The sequence below is a fragment of the Mesocricetus auratus genome, unplaced genomic scaffold (genome assembly GCF_017639785.1).
Source record: "Mesocricetus auratus isolate SY011 unplaced genomic scaffold, BCM_Maur_2.0 Super-Scaffold_100676, whole genome shotgun sequence".
Classification (NCBI taxonomy): Eukaryota; Metazoa; Chordata; class Mammalia; order Rodentia; family Cricetidae; genus Mesocricetus; species Mesocricetus auratus.
The window spans coordinates 106323805-106341701 of record NW_024429266.1 but is presented as its reverse complement, the minus strand read 5'-3'; the positions used below and the strand labels follow the sequence as shown (position 1 = coordinate 106341701).

The 17897-nt window shown below is 54.8% G+C and overlaps 3 protein-coding genes across 6 annotated transcripts in view; 1 reads left to right on the top strand and 2 right to left on the bottom strand.

Moving 5' to 3' along the window:
• Positions 1–40: 40 nt before the first annotated feature.
• On the bottom strand, positions 41–4415 carry Fastk (Fas activated serine/threonine kinase). Its single transcript, XM_005087243.4, is given in 11 exon segments — positions 41–254; positions 336–450; positions 527–662; positions 733–824; positions 984–1143; positions 1242–1455; positions 2238–2377; positions 2510–2689; positions 3076–3352; positions 3354–3487; positions 4231–4415. Coding segments are annotated over 11 exon segments (1638 nt in total). The 5' UTR covers positions 4313–4415; the 3' UTR covers positions 41–146.
• Positions 4416–4647: 232 nt separating this feature from the next.
• On the bottom strand, positions 4648–7089 carry Tmub1 (transmembrane and ubiquitin like domain containing 1). Of its 4 annotated transcripts, none has more exons than XM_005087242.4 (3): positions 6975–7089; positions 5710–6128; positions 4648–5460 (listed from the first exon to the last, which is right to left on the bottom strand). In XM_005087242.4, exons 2-3 carry the CDS (start codon positions 6096–6098, stop codon positions 5109–5111), a joined length of 741 nt encoding a protein of 246 aa, XP_005087299.1. In that variant the 5' UTR covers positions 6099–6128; positions 6975–7089; the 3' UTR covers positions 4648–5108. The 4 variants fall into 4 exon arrangements, with proteins under 4 accessions (XP_005087299.1, XP_012981563.1, XP_021079357.1 ...); XM_013126109.3 differs by lacking the exon at positions 6975–7089 and adding an exon at positions 6734–6845; XM_021223698.2 differs by lacking the exon at positions 6975–7089 and adding an exon at positions 6235–6724.
• A 4410-nt stretch (positions 7090–11499) lies between these two features.
• The window catches only part of Agap3 (ArfGAP with GTPase domain, ankyrin repeat and PH domain 3), a 52066-nt gene continuing 45668 nt past the window's right edge, over positions 11500–17897 (top strand). The window contains 1 exon segment of the mRNA XM_040737109.1: positions 11500–12089. Coding sequence (XP_040593043.1) covers positions 11762–12089 — 328 coding nt within the window. The 5' untranslated portion in view covers positions 11500–11761.

Below are 17897 nucleotides of genomic sequence, written 5' to 3'. Positions count from 1 at the left end.
GGTCCAGTCCTCTTCCTTGTCCCAGAAATGAGACTCACCATGGGGGAAGGAAAGGGATTTTAATGAAAAAAGCCAAGGGGAGTCAAAGTGCAAACTGTCCCCCTGCCCCCAACAGGGAATTCATCCTGAGCCCTGTGTGTACTCCCTCATCCACCCTCAGGTCCCCAGCGGAGGCCTAAGGCCTGAAGTTTCTGCCTCAGGTAGCTCTTGAGCTGGGGCAGGCCTCTCTGAGATTCCAGTTCTTCAAATGGCAGCTGCAGAGAGAAGATACAAGGTTACGGCGGGCGGGTTGGCTTTAAGTACACTTGTAGGTAGGGTGGGACAGGACTTCTCACCGGTAGGAGCTGGTAGCCCATCAAGCCCAGGTGCCGCTCCCTCAGGGCCCGAGAGCCCAGCAGCACCCTGCCATCACGGCAGAAATGCCATCTTTCTCGTAGCATCACCACCACCCTGAGGAGGAGTGGACTTGGCTCAGGTTGCTGTTGGCCCAGTAGCCAAGACTCCCCAACCATTTCATTTTTCTTACCTTTGGGGAGAATCTTGGGTTGTGGGGTTAGAGTCAACCTGGTCCTGTCGGCAGAACCGTGGTGGGTAGGGCAGGAAAGGGTCTTGTGTCCTCACAGGAAGCACAGCGCCACAACTACCAACACAGAGCAGGAAGTCTGCGGGGCAGACAAGCCTTAGCTTGGCTCCAGCTTTAGACTGGTGAACCCCTCACCCATCACACCTCACCTGTGCAGTAGCCTGGTGGTACAGTGAGGTCCCTGCGGTACTTTTCTTCCCCTAGCAGCTGGCGCAGCCCCTCAGCTACTATGTCCTTGTGACTGGGGAGATAGGACAGTGGTAGAGGGAAGGCCACTGTACCTGCTAAGCATTGCCACCCTGCAAAGCGTCCTTGCTGCCTCAAGGCTGTTTTCTGTGAGAAGACACGGCCTCTGGCTTCCCTACTCCCTGCTCCCGTGGCTGCCCCTCCCCTGGCCCACCTGTATTTGCAGCGGGCACGGTCAGTGATGAGGGGCTGTGGGAAGATGGGTACTCGCTGTCTTTGGGGAAGGCGGGGGCCTTGGTACCCTGGGAGTTCAAGCTCCACAGCCGTGTCGAGTAGAGAGAGGTAGCGTCGCACAATCAGAGAAGGAGGGGTGCCTGTGGGGAAGAAGGGACTGGGGGACACTGGGCCGCTGACACCTGGGCATGTTCCTGCCCTGCAGCCTTTGGCCCCACTAGCCATCCTGTCTGCATACCACTGATGTGGTTGATGAAACTTGGGGAGAAGACAAACTGCAGAGCTCTGAAGGGCAAGCACTGGAGCTGGCATAGTGACATCAAAATGTTGACTGTGGCCAAGGGTGCCATCCCTGCTTCCCGAGCCAGGATCCTCTCAAGACAGGGCATAAACTGCTGCTCCAGGGGTAGGTAGTTCAACCTCCCAAAGGGCAAGACTAGCTTCTGCACCACCTGCAGAAAAAGGCAGTGTCAGCCGGGCGTTGGTGGCGCACACCTTTAATCACAGCGCTCTGGAGGCAGAGGCAGGCGGATCTCCAGTTTGAAGCCACCCTGGTCTACAGGCGAATTCCAGGACAGCCTCCAAAACAATACAGAGAAACCCTGCCTCGAAAAACCAAAAAAAAAAAAAAAAAAAAAAAAAACCTAAAAAAAAAAAAAAAAAAGGGCAACATCACCCAGCAGGAAACACCGCTTTTGTATCTTTTTTTTTCCTCCTCAAGACAGGGCTTTCTCTCTCAGGCTGACTTGGACTCCTTCTGAAGACCAAAATGACCTCAAACTCAGATCCACCTGCCTCTGTCAGGATTAAAGTCAGATGCCACCATGCCAGACTCTGGCATGCTTGATAGGCACAGCCTCAAGGAGGCCTGGTTCTGTCAGTAGCTTTTCAAGGCAGAATGCCCTCTGTACCAGCACACACTCGAAGCTCTGCAACATAAGCAGGCTCTTGGCTACATGGCTCAACACCACAGAATGGATATAATTGTGGGGGTGTGGCCTGTGCCTCTGTAGAAGTGGGTCGGATGGAGCTAGGGTGCTATGTAGCAGGTTTGGGATGTTTTATGGCTGCAGACATACTACTGTACTGATACGGGGGAGCAGAGACAGAGATCCAGGGGCACAGATCAAAGCCAAGCTGCAATGCTTGCTACAGAAGCCAAAACAAACCGTATAGAGGCCTGGACCTGGCCAAGTCACTGAAGATGAAACAGGAGGGTGGGAGGCCAGCCCACCTTGCTGTTGAGCTGGGCTTCCTCAACCACCAGGAAGTGAGCAATGGCTTCTAGAAGCTGGGGTTCCCGCAACCGGTGCCGGGCCAGGTGCTGAGCCAGAAGCACCATTACATGGGGAGTCAGTTCTTCCGGCCTCGCGTCTGTGAAGAACAGCCTGTCACCCTGTGCCTTCAGGGAAGACTCCTGTGGGCTGGACTGCACTCCAGCCCAGGTGCTTTACCCCGTGGCGCCGTCTCATCCCTTGCCTCCCTTTTGCTTTTAGCCCTCGGCACCTGCCAGGCTTCTGATCAGATGCTGACGAGGGTACCGCAGGAAATGGGGGCTGCTCAGGGCCATTTCCAACCTTTGCCCACCATGGGTGGCAGGCTGATGTGGGGAGGGTGGTTTTGGAGGGAGGCGGGACCTTCTCTCCCGCTCCAGGGCACACAGGAGTGGTCCATCTGACGGAAAGCCTGAGAGGGACAAAGACCATCCTGGTGAGAGCTGAGTTTGGGCTGTCTTGCAAAGTGGAATGAATGAGTCCCCAACTTCCTCTTCTTCATGTCTTGAGTGGGAAGGTATACTTATTTCAGTGGAGAGATATGGTATCAGGTGAACATGATGTGTCAACAGTGTGTGGGGAAAACCTTGTACAAAAGTCACCTTGTGCCAAGTGTAACAACTGCCGTGGCTCCCTAGGGCAGTGTATTAGGAGCCTGCACAGGTAGAATAACGATGCTTGGCTGGACACCCACCGGGGGTAGGGGAGGAACCATTACTAGGTGGGAATATGAGAGTATCAGTGGCTTGAGTCCTCTACTCTTCCCTAAACACCCACGCCTTCTGACACCCTCCTCACCAAGTAAGGCTGCAAGGTGTAGACACACGTGGATGGTGTGAGCATCGAAGGAGGGGCAGTTGCGGATGATGAGCTGGCTCAAGCCCTGCAGTGTGGACTGCTCCACAGGAGAGGGCCTAGGTTGAGACACCAAGAGCTGTCCCAGACGACGAAGCGCCACAGGGTAGTGATGAGCTCGCACCTTGGTGGGATTCTGACTCAGCCATCGCAGCAGCTCCCCAGGGCTCCGTGCCTGTTCCAGAAGCCGTTGAAGGCCTTGCACAGGGCCTCCTCCAAAAAGGCCGATCCCCCGACTTGCTGGGCCCCAAACAACAGGGCTGTACTGGCGGGATGAGCAGCAGACCAGACAGCCGAGCAGGGGAAGTCTGGGCAGAGAGCAGGATTCGAAGCATGGAGGTGGGAGATGGAGACCCTGAGGGGTGGCCCAGAAAACCGGGTGAGGTTTCCTCAGAGGGGAAATATGATACCTGGTCCTTACCTCATCCCCACCCAAAAGGGCCTGAAGTAAAAACGAACCAGTGTGACTGCTCTAGTCCTCCCCCCCCCCCCCGCTCCTCTTCCCCAATTCCTTGCAAAAGAAACCCCAACTCTTTTAAGTGTGCTCGGTGCAGCTATATTCACATTCCACACACATCTCTTTCGATGCTCCGTGCACGCTCATGAGGAGTTGCAGGGTTGGCATTACCTCATTTCACAGGTGGAGAAACCAGGCCCAGAGCGACGAAGAGGTTAGAGCCCGATGTCATTCACAGTGTTAGTGGTTGCACCCAGCCTGGAGCCCCGGCGGTCTGGGCGACGGGCCCTGCCGACCACGTCCCCCTCACAGAGGCGGCGGGGTGGGCAGGAGGCGAGCTCCGCAGCCGCTCGCGGCCGGGCCCCGCGCTGGGCGCTCCCACTTACCAGCTGCGTGACCTTGGGCTAGCGTCTCCGCCTGTCGGCCTACGCCTCTCACCAGTGAAATGCGAGCACAGCACAACCTCGCGGGGCGCGCGCTGGGCCCCGGCACGCCGTCCGCCCAGGCGCGGCGTCGGAGCCGTCCGCGGGAGAGGCCCCCACACCCTGTCCCGGCCCCGCGGGGCCAGCAGCCCGTGGCCGCCGCCGCTAACGCCAGCTCCCGCCACCCGCTCGCGGCCCGCCCCGCAGACCCCACCCTACATGACTCCCCGGGCCCCGCGTAGGTCACTCTCTCAGTTGATCTCGGGGCCCGGGAGCCGGGCTCCCCCCGTGGCCTCCTCATCAGCGGGCCACCGAGTCCGCCATCTTCCCAGCAGCCCTGGGATCGCCCCCGGACGCCAATCACAGCCCGGCGCCAGGCCGCGGAGACGTGGCTCCCGGCGGGCCAAGCGAGCAGGGGGTGAGGGGAGCCATAGGCCCCGCCCCCGCTTCCGGGAAGTGCGCGCGCGCCGCGGGGGCGGGGCCGCAGAGCCTGCCCCGAAGCCCGCGGGAGCCGAGCCCAGAGCGGTCCTCCGCTGTCCAGCCCCGGGTTGTTGGCGCCCACAGGACCTAGGGCAGACCCCGTCCTCCCAGAACCAGGGCTCCACGCCCTCAAGCCCCACACAGTCACACTGGGAGTGCAAACTTCAGTTCCTTTAATCTGCACAAATTCCAGAAAACTCCCCTCTCTACTCCCTTTCTGCGGCCTCCCAGTCCATCGGTCCCCAGCTCGGCCACGGCCGCTCTTCGGAACTGGACGGACCTAGGTCCTCCGGCAGCACACTAGGAAGGGCCCAGTGGGGTGGCCCGGCTTTGCGCCGGGCCAAGGCAGCGACAGCAAGTGCCTGATCCAGAAGAACCCACTGCCGGCGAAGGCTGAGGGCCAGCAGCCCCAGGAGATAGCCCAGAGCTATGGAGATCACAGGGAGAAGCCCCCGCTAGCCCCGGGAGCCCTCTGCGGCGCAAGGCTGGGCTCCAGGGCAGTGGGAAAAGGCAGGCAGCGGGTGAGGTGGGCCTGGGCAGACAGCAGCTCCCTTTGCGCCTCGGGGAGTGAGGTCCAGAGGGGGGGCTGGCTACACTGCCGAAAGCCCGCGGAGGCACTACGGGCGATACATGGCAAAGGCCAGGAGACTGAGGAGCAGGGTGAAGCCGGCCAGGCCCAGGGTGGCTGTCAGGGGAAAGAAGGGTCGGTACTGGATCTGGCAGTACCAGAGCAGGAGCAGCAGCAGGAGCAGCAGGGGCAGCAGGAGGCTGCCGACTTCCAGACCGGAGGGGCCGGGCTCTGACCCCGGTGGGCAGGGGGAATGTGGGGGACCGACTCTCGTGGACACGTGGCAGTGAAGAACGCAGTTGGGGGGCAGGTGGAGGCTGCCCAGTGTCTGGGTGTCGTCTCCTAACAGCTGGCCTTGGTAGATGAGTCGAACCTGCTGCTCCCGGCCGGGAAACTGGGTCCTGAGGAGAGAGGGACCTAGGTAAGAGAGCAGGCCTCAGGAAGTCCTGGTCCTTCACTCAGAGGAGGGATGCCAATTCTCACCCCTGCCCTCTACAGACCACCCAGACAGGCTGGGACAGGTTAACAGGTACAGGGCGTAAGTGTGTACAGGAGGTCATTTTCTCCAGCAGAAAATAAGGGAGAGCTTCAGGTATCCCTAGTGGTCCTCTAACGGCCACCCACCCCACTTTGCCCTCTTCCCAGCTTACCTCTTCAGGGAGCCAACGGTGTCCTGAGGCCAGGCCCTGGCCACCTGCTCAGAGTCATTGAGAAACTTCAACCGCAGCACCAGGGGTTCCTGCAGGGAGTCTGGAGGTGGCGCTGTTGCCGTGACCCCTGCGTCGGGCTCTGGCTGCGCAGATGGACCTCTGTGTCTCAGGCAGGGGCTCTCAGCCCCTGGGGCCTCCTCTCTGATGCTGTCTGTCGCTGCCATGGCTTCACTGGGCTGTGCTGGCCTTGTGGTCCCTGACGGCTGGGGCAGGGGGTCTGTATTCTCGGTGGTATGTGTTGAGACCCAGGCAAGGGCCAGCACCAGAAGGCAGGCAAGCACCGAAAAAAGGACAGTCACCTCATCACCTACCCCTTCAATCAAGGCCATGGCACCTGAGTTACCACAGGGGCTACCGAGCTAGAGAGGCACAAAGGATTGGTAAGAGGCTGCTCTCTGACCAGGCGTCCCCAAGTTTAACAAGCTCTTGGGTCCACTGCCCCAGTTATTCTGTCTTCTTACCTACCCCAGGGAACAGACTGGTCCAGCATCCTGTAGTCCCAGATTTGCCTTCCTGTTACATCCCTTTCCATCACCAGATGCTAAGTCCTAACTTTGCTGTCTGAGTTCTAGGTCTTCATTTAGTTCCCCAATTGACCCAAACCCTATCTATATCCAAGTAAGGGCCTTGCTCTTCTAAGCAACCCTCTCCTAAATTTAGCCTCCGTCAAACTTTACCCAAAAGCTTACCAATACTTTTGTCCACTCCATCTCAAAGTTCACTCCTTCACCTAGTCCCAGTGAAGCTCATCTGATGCCCTGCCGTTTAAGTTTCTCTACTCGACACAAGGGTCTCTATATCCCCTCACCCTCCCCTTTACCACCTACCCAAACCCCCACACAGACAGCTTCCCAAAGCTTCCCAGACAACGTCAAACGTCAAACTCCGCCCTGAGCCAATCTGGAGCCGAGGGAGCTCAGTTGCCCACCCAGCTCGTCCCCTTCTTGGGTCCACCCTAACCCACCCAGCAGCAGCCCGACTCAGCGCCTCCTGGGGCAGCCTCGCCAAGCCCAGAGGCCTCCAGACCCTTGATCCTTCCGGGAGAACCTAGACTTAGCTCTCCCACCCCCACCGCTCCTCACTCCTCCCATCTGCCCGCCCCCCCCCGAGCTGCAGGAGGGCACCAGAGATCTCGGGGCGGGGCATGCAAGGACCAGCTATGGCCTGGGGCGACCGGGTGGGCGCGGCCACGTGCGGCGACTCACCGCCCAGCTCCCCTAGCTCCATCTCGGCCCCTCAGGCACTTCCGGGCTGGAGGCCCCAGGGTCGCAGACACCTGAGGTCCCTCTCCTTCCCCGCTGCCGTGGCCCGGGAGCATTGTGGGAATTGTAGTCCGGCCTGTTTAGGTTCCCGCCCTCCGCCCCGGGGATCCAAGTCCGCGGCTGGACCAGCTGCTGTTCCTGGTACCCGCAGATTCCCGATGGCCCACGAGGACGACCCTGGGGGTTGTGCTTGTCCACAGAGGTTTGGTCAGCAAGAAGAGCCTCCCGCTCCGCCGCTGGCTGCCGGGGCATCTGTCACTCCCGACACCAACGTCAGCCTGCAGCGCGTCAGAGCCCCGGCGTTGGTGATGCAGTGAGATGAAAGCTCTAGCAAGCTCAGGTGGCCGCTAGCCGGACCTCTCCTTCTGTCACAGTAGACGTCAGATACAGCTTGGTTTTTTAAACTGACTCTGTATCCGCGTAGGTTTGTCTGCATCACTTGTTAGGGAGAGGACCTGACCCCAGCTGTCTCCTTACCGGGCCTCTCCTCCTTTGCCCCTTCGGGATTGTAAAATTGGCATAGACTTTGGAACAGAGCACACATCCTAACTAAGGGCTCATGTAGGCTCATCAGCTACATAATCTCTGGTGGGTTATTAAGTCTCTGAACAAGTATAATTCTTATAGGTCAGTTGTTGTTTTTGTTTGTTTGTTTGTTTTTCGAGACAGGGTTTCTCTATGGCTTTGGAGGCTGTCCTGGACCTAGCTCTTGTAGACCAGGCTGGCCTCGAACTCACAGAGATCTGCCTGCCTCTGCCTCCCAAGTGCTGGGATTAAAGGCTTGCGCCACCAACGCCCGGCCTTATAGGTCAGTTGTAAGGAAGACATTTGATATTTTATTAAATAACAATGGCAACTGTGTAAAATACAAGTCACTGTATTTCGCATGCCTCGTGTTAGTGCATTTTCTTCACCCAGACCTAAACTGAGAAATTGGCTGAGTATGGTGGCATATCCCTGTAATCCCATTGACCTGGGAAGACTAAGAGTTGGAAACTACCTTTGGCCACCTACAGAGACTCTGTCTCATCCCCCAACCTCTACAAAAAAGTGTTTCTGCATAGAGATAGCACCGTGACAGCTAATCTCTGTGGATTTTTTTCTTACTCCTCTGACTCCAACAGTCACAGGTATTTTTGAATTGTGGATTTTATAGATCAGTTTTTGCTGGGGAGTTTGCACATGCATGTGTGTATATGTGTGTGATGCATGCATGTGAATGTACACACATACAAGATTTATTTGTCTCTGTTCCCCTCTGCTAGGGTAACAAGCATTGGAAGCCATGACTGGCTTTTGACATGAATGCTGTAGAGTCAAATTGAGGTCCTCATGTTGCAGAAGAAGTCCCTAACTATTAAAAAAATTATTATATTTGTATGGATGATTACAGATAATCTGTAATCGCACCATATGCATGCCTGGTGCCTCTGGAGGCTGGAAGGGGACACTGGATCACCTGGTACTGGAGTTAAAGGCAAAATAGGCAGTTACTGGCGTTATAGAAGATACAATGTGAAGACAGGCCAGGCAGTGGTGGAGCATGCCTTTGGGAGGCAGAGGCAGGCAGATCTCTGTGAGTTTGAGACCAGCCTGGTCTATGAGAGCTAGCTCCAGGACAGCCTCCAAAGACACAGAGAAACCCTGTATCAAACAAACAAACAAAAAAACCAACCAAACAAAAAAAAAACAATTTGAGGACAGGATCACCCCTTCTGTCTGAGCATTGGTGAGGTGAGAACTCTTTAGTGGTTGACTGCTTTGCTTCTCTGATCTTCAGAATTAACACCAAGATATCTGTCTCTGGGTTTTTATCTTTATTTTATTTTTTATTTTTTGTTTTCCGAGACAGGGTTTCTCTGTATTGTTTTGGAGGCTGTCCTGGAACTTACTCTGTAGACCAGGCTGGCCTCGAACTCACAGAGATCTGCCTGCCTCTGCCTCCCGAGTGCTGGGATTTTATAAAGGCGTGTGCCACCAACGCCTGGCGGGTTTTATTATTAATACCAAATAGTATTCATGTTACAGTAGAGCATTTACCTAACATGTTTAATAAGGTCCTGTAGTTCAATCCTAGGACAAGAAAAAAGGGGTGGGCGGGGCCTGTATCAATGGTAAAATGACCCATTTGAGACAGTTATTGGCAACCATGTTAATTAAAAGTTTTAAGTTTTTGGGCCAGGTGGTGGTGAATGTCTTTAATCCCAGCACTCAGCACTCGGGAGGCAGGAGCAGAAGGATCTCTGAGTTTGAGGCTTGAGTTCCGGGACAGCCAGGGCGGCACAAAGAAACCCTGTCTCAAAAAAGAAAAAGAAGTTTTAAATGTTTATTGATGGTAGACCAAGAGCAGGCATGTGTTTCTGAATTCTCTTGTCATCCAAGCCCAGGGATACAAAGTTAAAAAAAAAAAAAGCAAAAACCACAAAGACCATAATTTACATCAAATTTAGATGAGGGTCATAGTAACCTTGAATCATTTATGCTCCTGGAAGAGCATAGTAATCATTTCAGACATAGCATGACAATTAACTTTTTGTTTTTGAGACAGTTTCTCTGTGTAGCCCTGGCTGTCTTGAAACTTGCTTTGTAGATCAGGCTGGCTTCAAACTCACTTAGATCCCCCTGCTTCTGCCTCCGTAGTAATGGGAATAAAGGCATACACCACCATGCCCAGCTGACAATTTTTCTTTATATCTTCTTTAGTTATTTTAATCATTTTGGCTAATGTAACTGGACCGTGGTCGAGGCCATGGAAATCTCAAATGTGTCGCCAAGGCAAACATGTTGAGGATAGAAGGCTGAGAAATGACCAGGCAGACACAAACAAAATATAGATAGGACAGGTTGGCATTCTCTTGATCATTTCAGTGGTGCTCAGAAGATACCTGGGTGGGTCACTGACAGATTTGTTGTGATTTGCTAGTATTGCTTTTCTTTAAGGACAACTCTTTATTATCTTCATTTGTATGAGTGTGTTGCCTGTCTGTGGCTGTGCAACATGCCCACCTGGCGCCTGCAGAGGCGTCAGATTCCCTGGAGCTAGAGTTACAGATGGTTGTAAGCCACCATGTGGGTGCTGGGAATTGAACCCAGGTCCTCTGGAAGAGCAGCCTCTACTCTTAACCACCGAGCCATCTTTCTAGGCTGGTTGAGATTTGGTTTTTTTTCTTTTTTCTTTTTCTTTTCTTTTTTTCTTTTTTTTGGTTTTCTTTTTTTTTTTTTTTTTAAGGCAGGGTTTCTCTGCATAGCCCTGGCTGTCCTGGAACTCACTCTGTAGACCCTGGCTTTGAATTCGGAGATCTGGCTACCTCTTCCCGCTCCTCCTCCCCTGTGCTAAAATTAAGGGAGAGTGCTACCACTGATTGGGGTTGCTTTTCTTTTTGTAACAGGGTTGGTGTTCTGCCTTCATAGTTCAGGGATCATAGGCATGCATTCATATGCGGCTAGTTTGAGTTTTGTTTTTGAGACAGTCTCATATAGTCCGGGCTGCTCTTAACTCCTAGTCCTCCTACTGCACCTCCCCTGAGCTGGGAGAACAGGTGTACATCATTACTATTATTATTATTATTATTTTTGTTTTGTTTTTCGAGACAGGGTTTCTCTGTGGCTTTGGAGGCAGGTGTACATCATGACACCTGTCATACTCTAGCAAATTATTCCACAGGGTCACTCCCTTGCTTTGGGGATATGTGTTGGGCATGTGGGTTAGCACTGGGCCCTTGAAGGACACTCTCTGGTCCTAGTAGGGGACAAGACAAACAAGAGGGTTGGACAAGAAAAATTTTAAGACCCTTCTCCTCAGTATGGCAGGGAAGAATCTTTTGGGAGAGGGCTGTTTACTGGGACACTACTGTTTCAAGAGTCACCTTCAGGGGTCCTCAGGTGAAACTCTCAGGGAGAACTGGAAATAGGGGCGGGGAACCGTTCCTGTCTCCGAACCGCAGCCAGCGGAGACCCGAGCGGAGAGCCAAGGAAGAGAACCACGGCATGATCCCTAGGGCTGACCTCGGGCCTGGGGACAGAGGTGCGGGGTGTCGCCGTAAGAGGGTGGAGTTTCTCGGCCAATCAGCCCCATTTATCAGCACCCTCGGGCGCAGGGAACTCTTCGGAGCGGGCCAGGGATTCCACACCGGCCTCGAGCAGCGCAGAGAGGCGAAGACGACAGCTGGCCGGACGTGGGGAGCGCGGCACTGTCCCCAGGCGAGCAGCCCTCGAGGCGCCGTGGGGAGGAGGGTTGGGGGAGGGGGGCAGGCGAGCCGGCGGAAGGGCCTAGGCGTGTGGGCGGGGCCGCGCGCCGCGGCCAACGCGCGGCTCTTGGGGGTGGAGGCGGCGGAGCCTGCAAACGAGAAAGGGGCGGGGGCGCAGAGCGACGCGCTGGAGGGGCGGGGGCGGCGGGGAGGGGGACTCGGCTGCGTGTGCCGGAGCCGGCGGGGGCGGCGGTGCGTGCGCATGACGCGGGGGGAGGGCCCGGGCCGCGCGCTCCCGGTCCCGTTGTTGTCGCCGCTGGAGGCATCTCCGAAGCGGCGGGATCTCAGCCCTGGTGAGCGCAAGGCGGCGGCCCCAGCGTGCGCGGCCGCGCCTTCTGGCCTCGGCTCCGGGCCTCATGCTCTAGTCCGGCGCCGCGCGCTTCACAGTTCAGGTCCCGCCAGCCCCGCGCGCCCGCTCGCCGCCGCCGCCGCGCCGTCCCGGGCCCTAGGTGGGCCCGCCTCGGGCCCCGCGGCTCCGGAGCCATGAACTTCCAGGCGGGCGGGGGCCAGAGTCCTCAGCAGCAGCAGAGCCTGGCGGCACCGGGGGGCGGCGGCGGCGGCGGCGGCGGAGCGGGGGGCGGCGGGCAGTTCGGCGGCGCGGGGCCCGGAGCCGGGGGTGGCGGCCCCTCGCAGCAGCTGGCCGGCGGACCCCCCCAGCAGTTCGCGCTCTCTAACTCGGCCGCTATCCGGGCCGAGATCCAGCGCTTCGAGTCGGTACACCCCAACATCTACGCCATCTACGATCTGATCGAGCGCATCGAGGATCTGGCGCTGCAGAACCAGATCCGGGAGCACGTCATCTCCATCGAGGGTAAGCGGAGCTGGGGGCCGCGGGAGCTGGGGGCCGCGGGAGCTGGGGGCCGCGGGAGCTGGGGCGCGGTGTCCTTTGCAGCGCTGGCCGGAGAACTGCACGGCCGCGGCCCGGCCCCTCTCTGGCGCTTAGGGGTGTTTGTGAAGCCGAGCTTCGCGCTGCAGAGCCCCGGTCCAGGTTTTTCCATGTCTCATCCAGGAACATTTATTTTTTGGGGGGTGGGGGTCCTGTCTTGAGCTAGTGGACACGTTTTTTTGTTTTGCTCTTCGAGACCCGGGATGAGAAGGTGGTGTTGCTCCAAGGGTTGGTACACTCTGAATCGCCAAAGACCGCAGGGCCTTGGGGCCACATCTGGACAGGCATGGCTGGGGCTGGTGGGCTCGACGGAAGACCTTGGTGGGTCGTGAAAAGGTGGGGCGGATGCTCGGGAACAATCTCAGCGGCTGCCCTGGCCCTGACTGGCAGTAGGGGTGGAGGATCAGAGCCTCCGGTTAGTGGATGGCAGCTTTCCTGGGCAGCTCCCGCAGGCTTCGGAGGGTGGCGCTCCCCGCGGCTCCCTCTCCCGACGCACACCCACCCCCACGCTTCTGCGGCCCGGCGGGCGCGGGCCTGGTCTGGCGCAGGGCTGGGGAGCTGTGGCCGCGTGGGAGGCGCTGGATGGTCTCTCTGCGCGCTGGCAGTGTCCTCTAACCACCAGGACATTCATGCCTGCTTACCCCGGGGCTACCGGATGCTGACTGACCTCCAGGGAGGTCGGGCCTGGATCTACGAACTATAAACCCCAAACCATTCGCTGCTCCTAACAATGCTCCTTTCTGTGGGCACTTGGGCCTTGAACTCGGGCCGCATGAGGGCACATTAATTGGGAACACACTGCTCGTAAGAAGCCCCACGACCTCTGGTGTAGGGAGGCCCGCTGGCAGTAGCAACAGGCACCCCAGTGGCAGTGTTGACCTTCTAGCTAGCTTGGACAGATGGGCCTCGCCCTGGTCCATCTGCTTCCTTTTCCAACTCTGCTTGCAGGAGGACGCCCACAAGCAGGAGGTGGGTTCTGCCTTGCTGGCAATGCAGGGAGAGCCAAGGCCAGTTGCTGCTGACATGGAGTGGAGAAGGGTATGCCCACTCTTTGGGCCTTACAGCTCAGATCCTGTTCCCATCTTGTGTGAGGTTTTGGAGCCCTGTGGACTTGAACATCTCTGTTTTTCTTTTTTAAGGTATCCTTAGCTGGTGAGTGCTGAATCTTTTGTGAGTAGAGCCACCCCCTATCCCCTTAGATCTATCTTTTGTTGTAACACTCCCTTCTGACTTCCTCTTGGTCTTTTCCCAGCCTGCTTTTTTCTGGTCCCTCTCAAAGCAGAGTTCACTGTGAACTAATTAGGTGACAGACAAAACTCATTAGCATGGATTTGAGTAAATGACCTGATTCATTGCTGTGGCTGGAGATTGGGGGGTGGCATTTGTGTGCGGCCAGGGTCTTCAGAAGAAATTCAGTTTTTTTCTTAGATTCAGTGAGGGTGAGGCCAAAAGAAACCGTTCTCTGTGTTTCCCTGTTCCTGGAGGAAGTGTGAACTCCCAAGATGATTGCCCCTACCTTTTTGGGAGGGTGAAGCAGCTTACTGGATGGCCACCAGTGTGTGGGGTTTTTTTGATTGTGTGTGTGTGTGTGTGTGTGTGTGTGTGTGTGTGTGTGTGTGTGTGTGTGTGTTGGATACCAGACACTTTCCAGGGCAGGGAGAAGACAGGCTGAGCGGGCTCCATATCTAATTCCTGCTTATTAGTATTATTAGTGACTCAAGTCACCCCTACTCACATAACAGATTGAGCATCTTCTGTGCAAGTCACGGTCCTGGGAAGAACTTGGTTTGGTTTTTATCTCTGTCTTAAGTTCAACATGATAGACAGCATTTCCCCTTCATGGAGGCCTCCCCCAAACTAACTTCCCCATTGTGGTTTGGAAGTACCCTACCATTTCATCTGCTTAGCCTGGAAGATTTGTGTCACCATCATGAAATCCTGGGACCTGATGATCACTGTCACCAGACTGACTCAGCTGCTCCCCAAACAGCAGTCTCAGCTCTGTTGTCTCCTCCCTATCCCTGCTACCCTGCTGCCTGGAGAAGCACCCTAGCACCTCCTGTCACCTTCCCCTTCCAAGCTTCTCCTGGGAACCCTTTTTTAACCCCATCCTGCTGACTTTCACACTTCTAGTGCCCCAGCTTTTCCACTGTAGGCAAGCTACAAAAAAAAAAAAAAAAAAAGCCCAAACCCAACCAACTAGACTCCTTCTCCAGTGTTTAGCCCTGTAATGCTTCCTGCGGTACAATTTTCCATCTGCTTAGCCATATTAATCTGTCCTATAAGGTGGTGTTCCCACCTTGCCCAGAGTAGGGAGATGGTAGCGTCTTGGGCTTTTTCTGTTGGGACTGACCCTAAGCCCAGCAGACCTAGGTAGGCTGTTACATAAACACAGAACTGCCAGGAGCCTCGGCTTCAAGTCTTGAGCTCCCTTGTGCAAAGGCTGACACTTCACCTCGCTTCAGTTAATCTTTGGTGAAGGGCTTACCGGTCTTATCTATCGGAAGGTGACTGCTAGAACCATTTAAAACATTAAAATTCTTTTTCTAGTCAAGAGAGAACACCTGCCCATCACTAGGCCCCAGGGAACGAAAGAAGCACCGACCCGGAGCCAGCATTCTGGAAGATGTACTGCAGCCGATGCTCAGCCTCTCCAGTGAGAAGCAGGCTCAGAAGGGAGGGGCCAATCCTAATCCAGCCTGACACCTGGCTTGCCATCAGCACACCTCCCAGGGAAGATTTCTCCCAACTTTCACCGGTCTCCTGGCTGTCCTAGAAGCAGAATGCAGGGACACCAGGGCTTCAGTTGATGGCAGTGAGTAGGGCCAGGTAGACCCTAGACCTAGCCATCCAGCATCCCAGAGAAGGTATTGGGAGAAGCAGCTCCAGTGCTTTAGGAAGGCACCCTTGAGCAGGTGTACGGCTGCAGGGTGTGGGGCAGCAGGGCCTACAGCCAAGCTCAGTTTCCGGTTTGGGCTCTGGGCCTGTAAGTGGACAGTGCTTATGTGTGCTTGCCGTATGGCTACTATTGTGTATGCAGGAGCCCAGCTTCGCCTGCTGCATGCAACCCCCTGTTTTTCCTGGGTTAGTGTTTCTCAAGAGAGGGCAAAGTTCCTTTGAACATTCCTGTCATCTCCGTGGATTGTTCTCGGCCTCATTCATGTAGTTCCCACTCTGCCTGCCTTCCTACCCAGAGTGTGGGTTAAGTGTTATCCCAAAGGAACCGTGAGGAAGAGATATGGGCTTCTTCCTGTTTACTTCAGGCCTCTGCTAGACAGAGAAGGGGCCAGGTGGATTGGGAAAGCTTAGAGGAAGCAGGAAGAGGGTTCCAACCACAGTCCCCGCCTGACTCACTTGGGTGTTATGACTACATTTTCCCATTGTCCTGTGATTTTTCATACCATATCCCTGCCATAAGGAAAGGACATGGAAGCTAGTTCCACTTAGAGACAGGAAACTCCTGAGCTCCTAACTTTACTGATTGTTCTGGATAGTCTCCACCTTGCCAGGGTTCTCGCTTGCGCAGATCCCAAGCAAGGCTTTCCCCAGAGGCCCAACTTGCAGGTCAGGAATGGACTGGAACCTACATCTGTCACTGTGTAATTTCTACAGTTAGCTATTTTTGTGGGGAAGGCCTATTAGGGGCATGTCTGCTTATGTAGGACTTTGCACACAAGGGTTCTAGGAATTCTAAAAAAGAGGATACCCCTGTGGGGTGCTGGTAGGCAGTAAAAAGTGTATTTGTTCCCAATCTGTCTTTTTAACTCCTACTGGGTGGCCCAGTTGCGGCTGGGACCTCAGAACACTGGAGAACAAAGATGGAAGGAGAGGAGACAGTAATGGTTGGGCCCAGCTGCCCTGGGGATGGCTGGGTAGGCACCGGGGATGGGAGCAGTGAAGTTGGGTTTTCTGAAACCAGGGTAAAACTGGGAGACCTGCTTCAGGGCTAAAAGGGACACGTGGAGACTTTCAGACTCCATGACCTCAGGAAAACCTCCTTCATTCTGTTGGCTCCAGGGTCAGTACTTGTTGATACCGGTCATCAGAGAAGCCGTCTTTGCCTCAAGTGCCACCTGCTGTCCTCCCTTCCTGCTACCGTTTCCCTCAAGTATGAGCTGCCTGTGGTAATGGGGAGGGCGTCCCACCCAGAGGGGCAGCGTTGTGTTGGGGGTGTCTGAAAACGGATGCGTGGTATTCAGGGCGTATAGCAAGTTGATCTTTGCGGCTAGACTCTGTGTCCATAGGGGACAGATGGGTGAAGGGGGCAGGACCCTGGGGAAGGAAATTTATTTAATTGAAAAAAGAATCTTTTTTCATACAACATATTTTGATCACGTTTTACCCCTTCTTCAATTCCTCCCATCCTCCCTCCTTCTCTGTCCACTCAAATTATGTTCTTTTTCACTCTTTAAAAAAAAAAAGAAACAGACACACACACCCTACCCAAAAAAAAACCCTATAATATACAAGTAAAAGATTAATAAGACAAAATTAATAAGACAAAATTCCCAAACGAGGCAAGGCAAAATGTCTGCAAAAATACCATTGAGTTTGTTTTGTGTTGGTCAATTACTCCTGGGCCTGGGGCCTGCTTGAAGTGTGGCTAACATACTCCATTGGTGAAAACTTATTTTCCCTTTTCCAGGGAATATCAATTGTAGGTAGCTTTTTTGTTGTTGGTGGTGGGGGTTGTTTTTTGTTTGTTTTATTTTGCTTTTTGTTTTTTCAAGACAGGGTTTCTCTGTGTAGCTTTGGAGTCTGTCCTATAACTAACTCTTGTAGACCACACTGGTTTCAAACAGAGATCCGCCTGCCTCTGCCTCCCAAGTGCTGGGACTAAGGACGTGCGCTATCACTGCCCGGCTGTAGGTAGCTTCTTGGCTAGGGTGGGAGCCTGTGTCTACTTCCTCCTCTCAGCATGGGGACCTCCATATTCCTTGAACTTATGCAGGTCATATGTACATTCTCATAGTCTCTGTGAGTTCATAAATGCATCAGTCCTGTTGTGTCTGGAAGACACTGTGTTTTTGGAGTCATCTTTTGCCTCTGGCTGGTACAGTCTTTCTGTCTGTACTTGTGTATAGCTTCCTGAGCTTTAAAGGAAGAAGTTGGATAAAAACAACCCATTTAGAGCTGAGTGATCCAAAGTCTCATTCTCTGTGCATGGTCCATTTGTAGGTTGTCTGTGTTGGTTGGGAATGGAATTTTTAATGCTTTCTCCTATATTTATTTATTTCCATCTTCATGGTCTCAGGAAACTATGGGCGTTGGTGCTTCCTTCTGTAGGACATAGGTGGCCGGGGAGGGTTCAGGCAATAGTGGAGTGGTCTGCAGGAGAGTAGGCCCCCTCATCACATGTGCATTTGACATTGAGTCCTTGGCTAGCTGTTAACACGTGTTATGTTGGCACAGGTGGCAGGGGAGTTCTGACCTTGTCAGGCAGGTGTCACTGGGGACCATGGGGACGTAGGGGAACAGATGCCTCCCTGTTCCTCATTGTCTGCACATCAGTCTGTATTGCCACATTCTCTGTCAGGTAGTTTAACCCTGGTGACTTGCCCACTGCTGCCCTCCGTCTCCTAGTGTGTGCCCTGGGCAAGGAGCTGCTTGCTTGTCAAGTCCAGCCCTGGGCTGGAGGTAGGACGGGGAGGTAAGCAGGCGGATGGGGCAGATGTGCTTTCTACCAGCTACCTATGCTCCTTGTCTCCAACTAATGTCCTGGAAGCAAGACAG

Coding starts and splice junctions, on each gene's coding strand:
- Tmub1 (XM_013126108.3), bottom strand. CDS start 6,479: ATGGAGTGGACAAAAGTATTG. Junction 6,129..6,458: donor TGGAGTGGACAAAAGTATTG/GTAAGCTTTTGG, acceptor GTGCCTCTCTAG/CTCGGTAGCCCCTGTGGTAA. Junction 5,461..5,709: donor ACCGTTGGCTCCCTGAAGAG/GTAAGCTGGGAA, acceptor CTCTCTCCTCAG/GACCCAGTTTCCCGGCCGGG.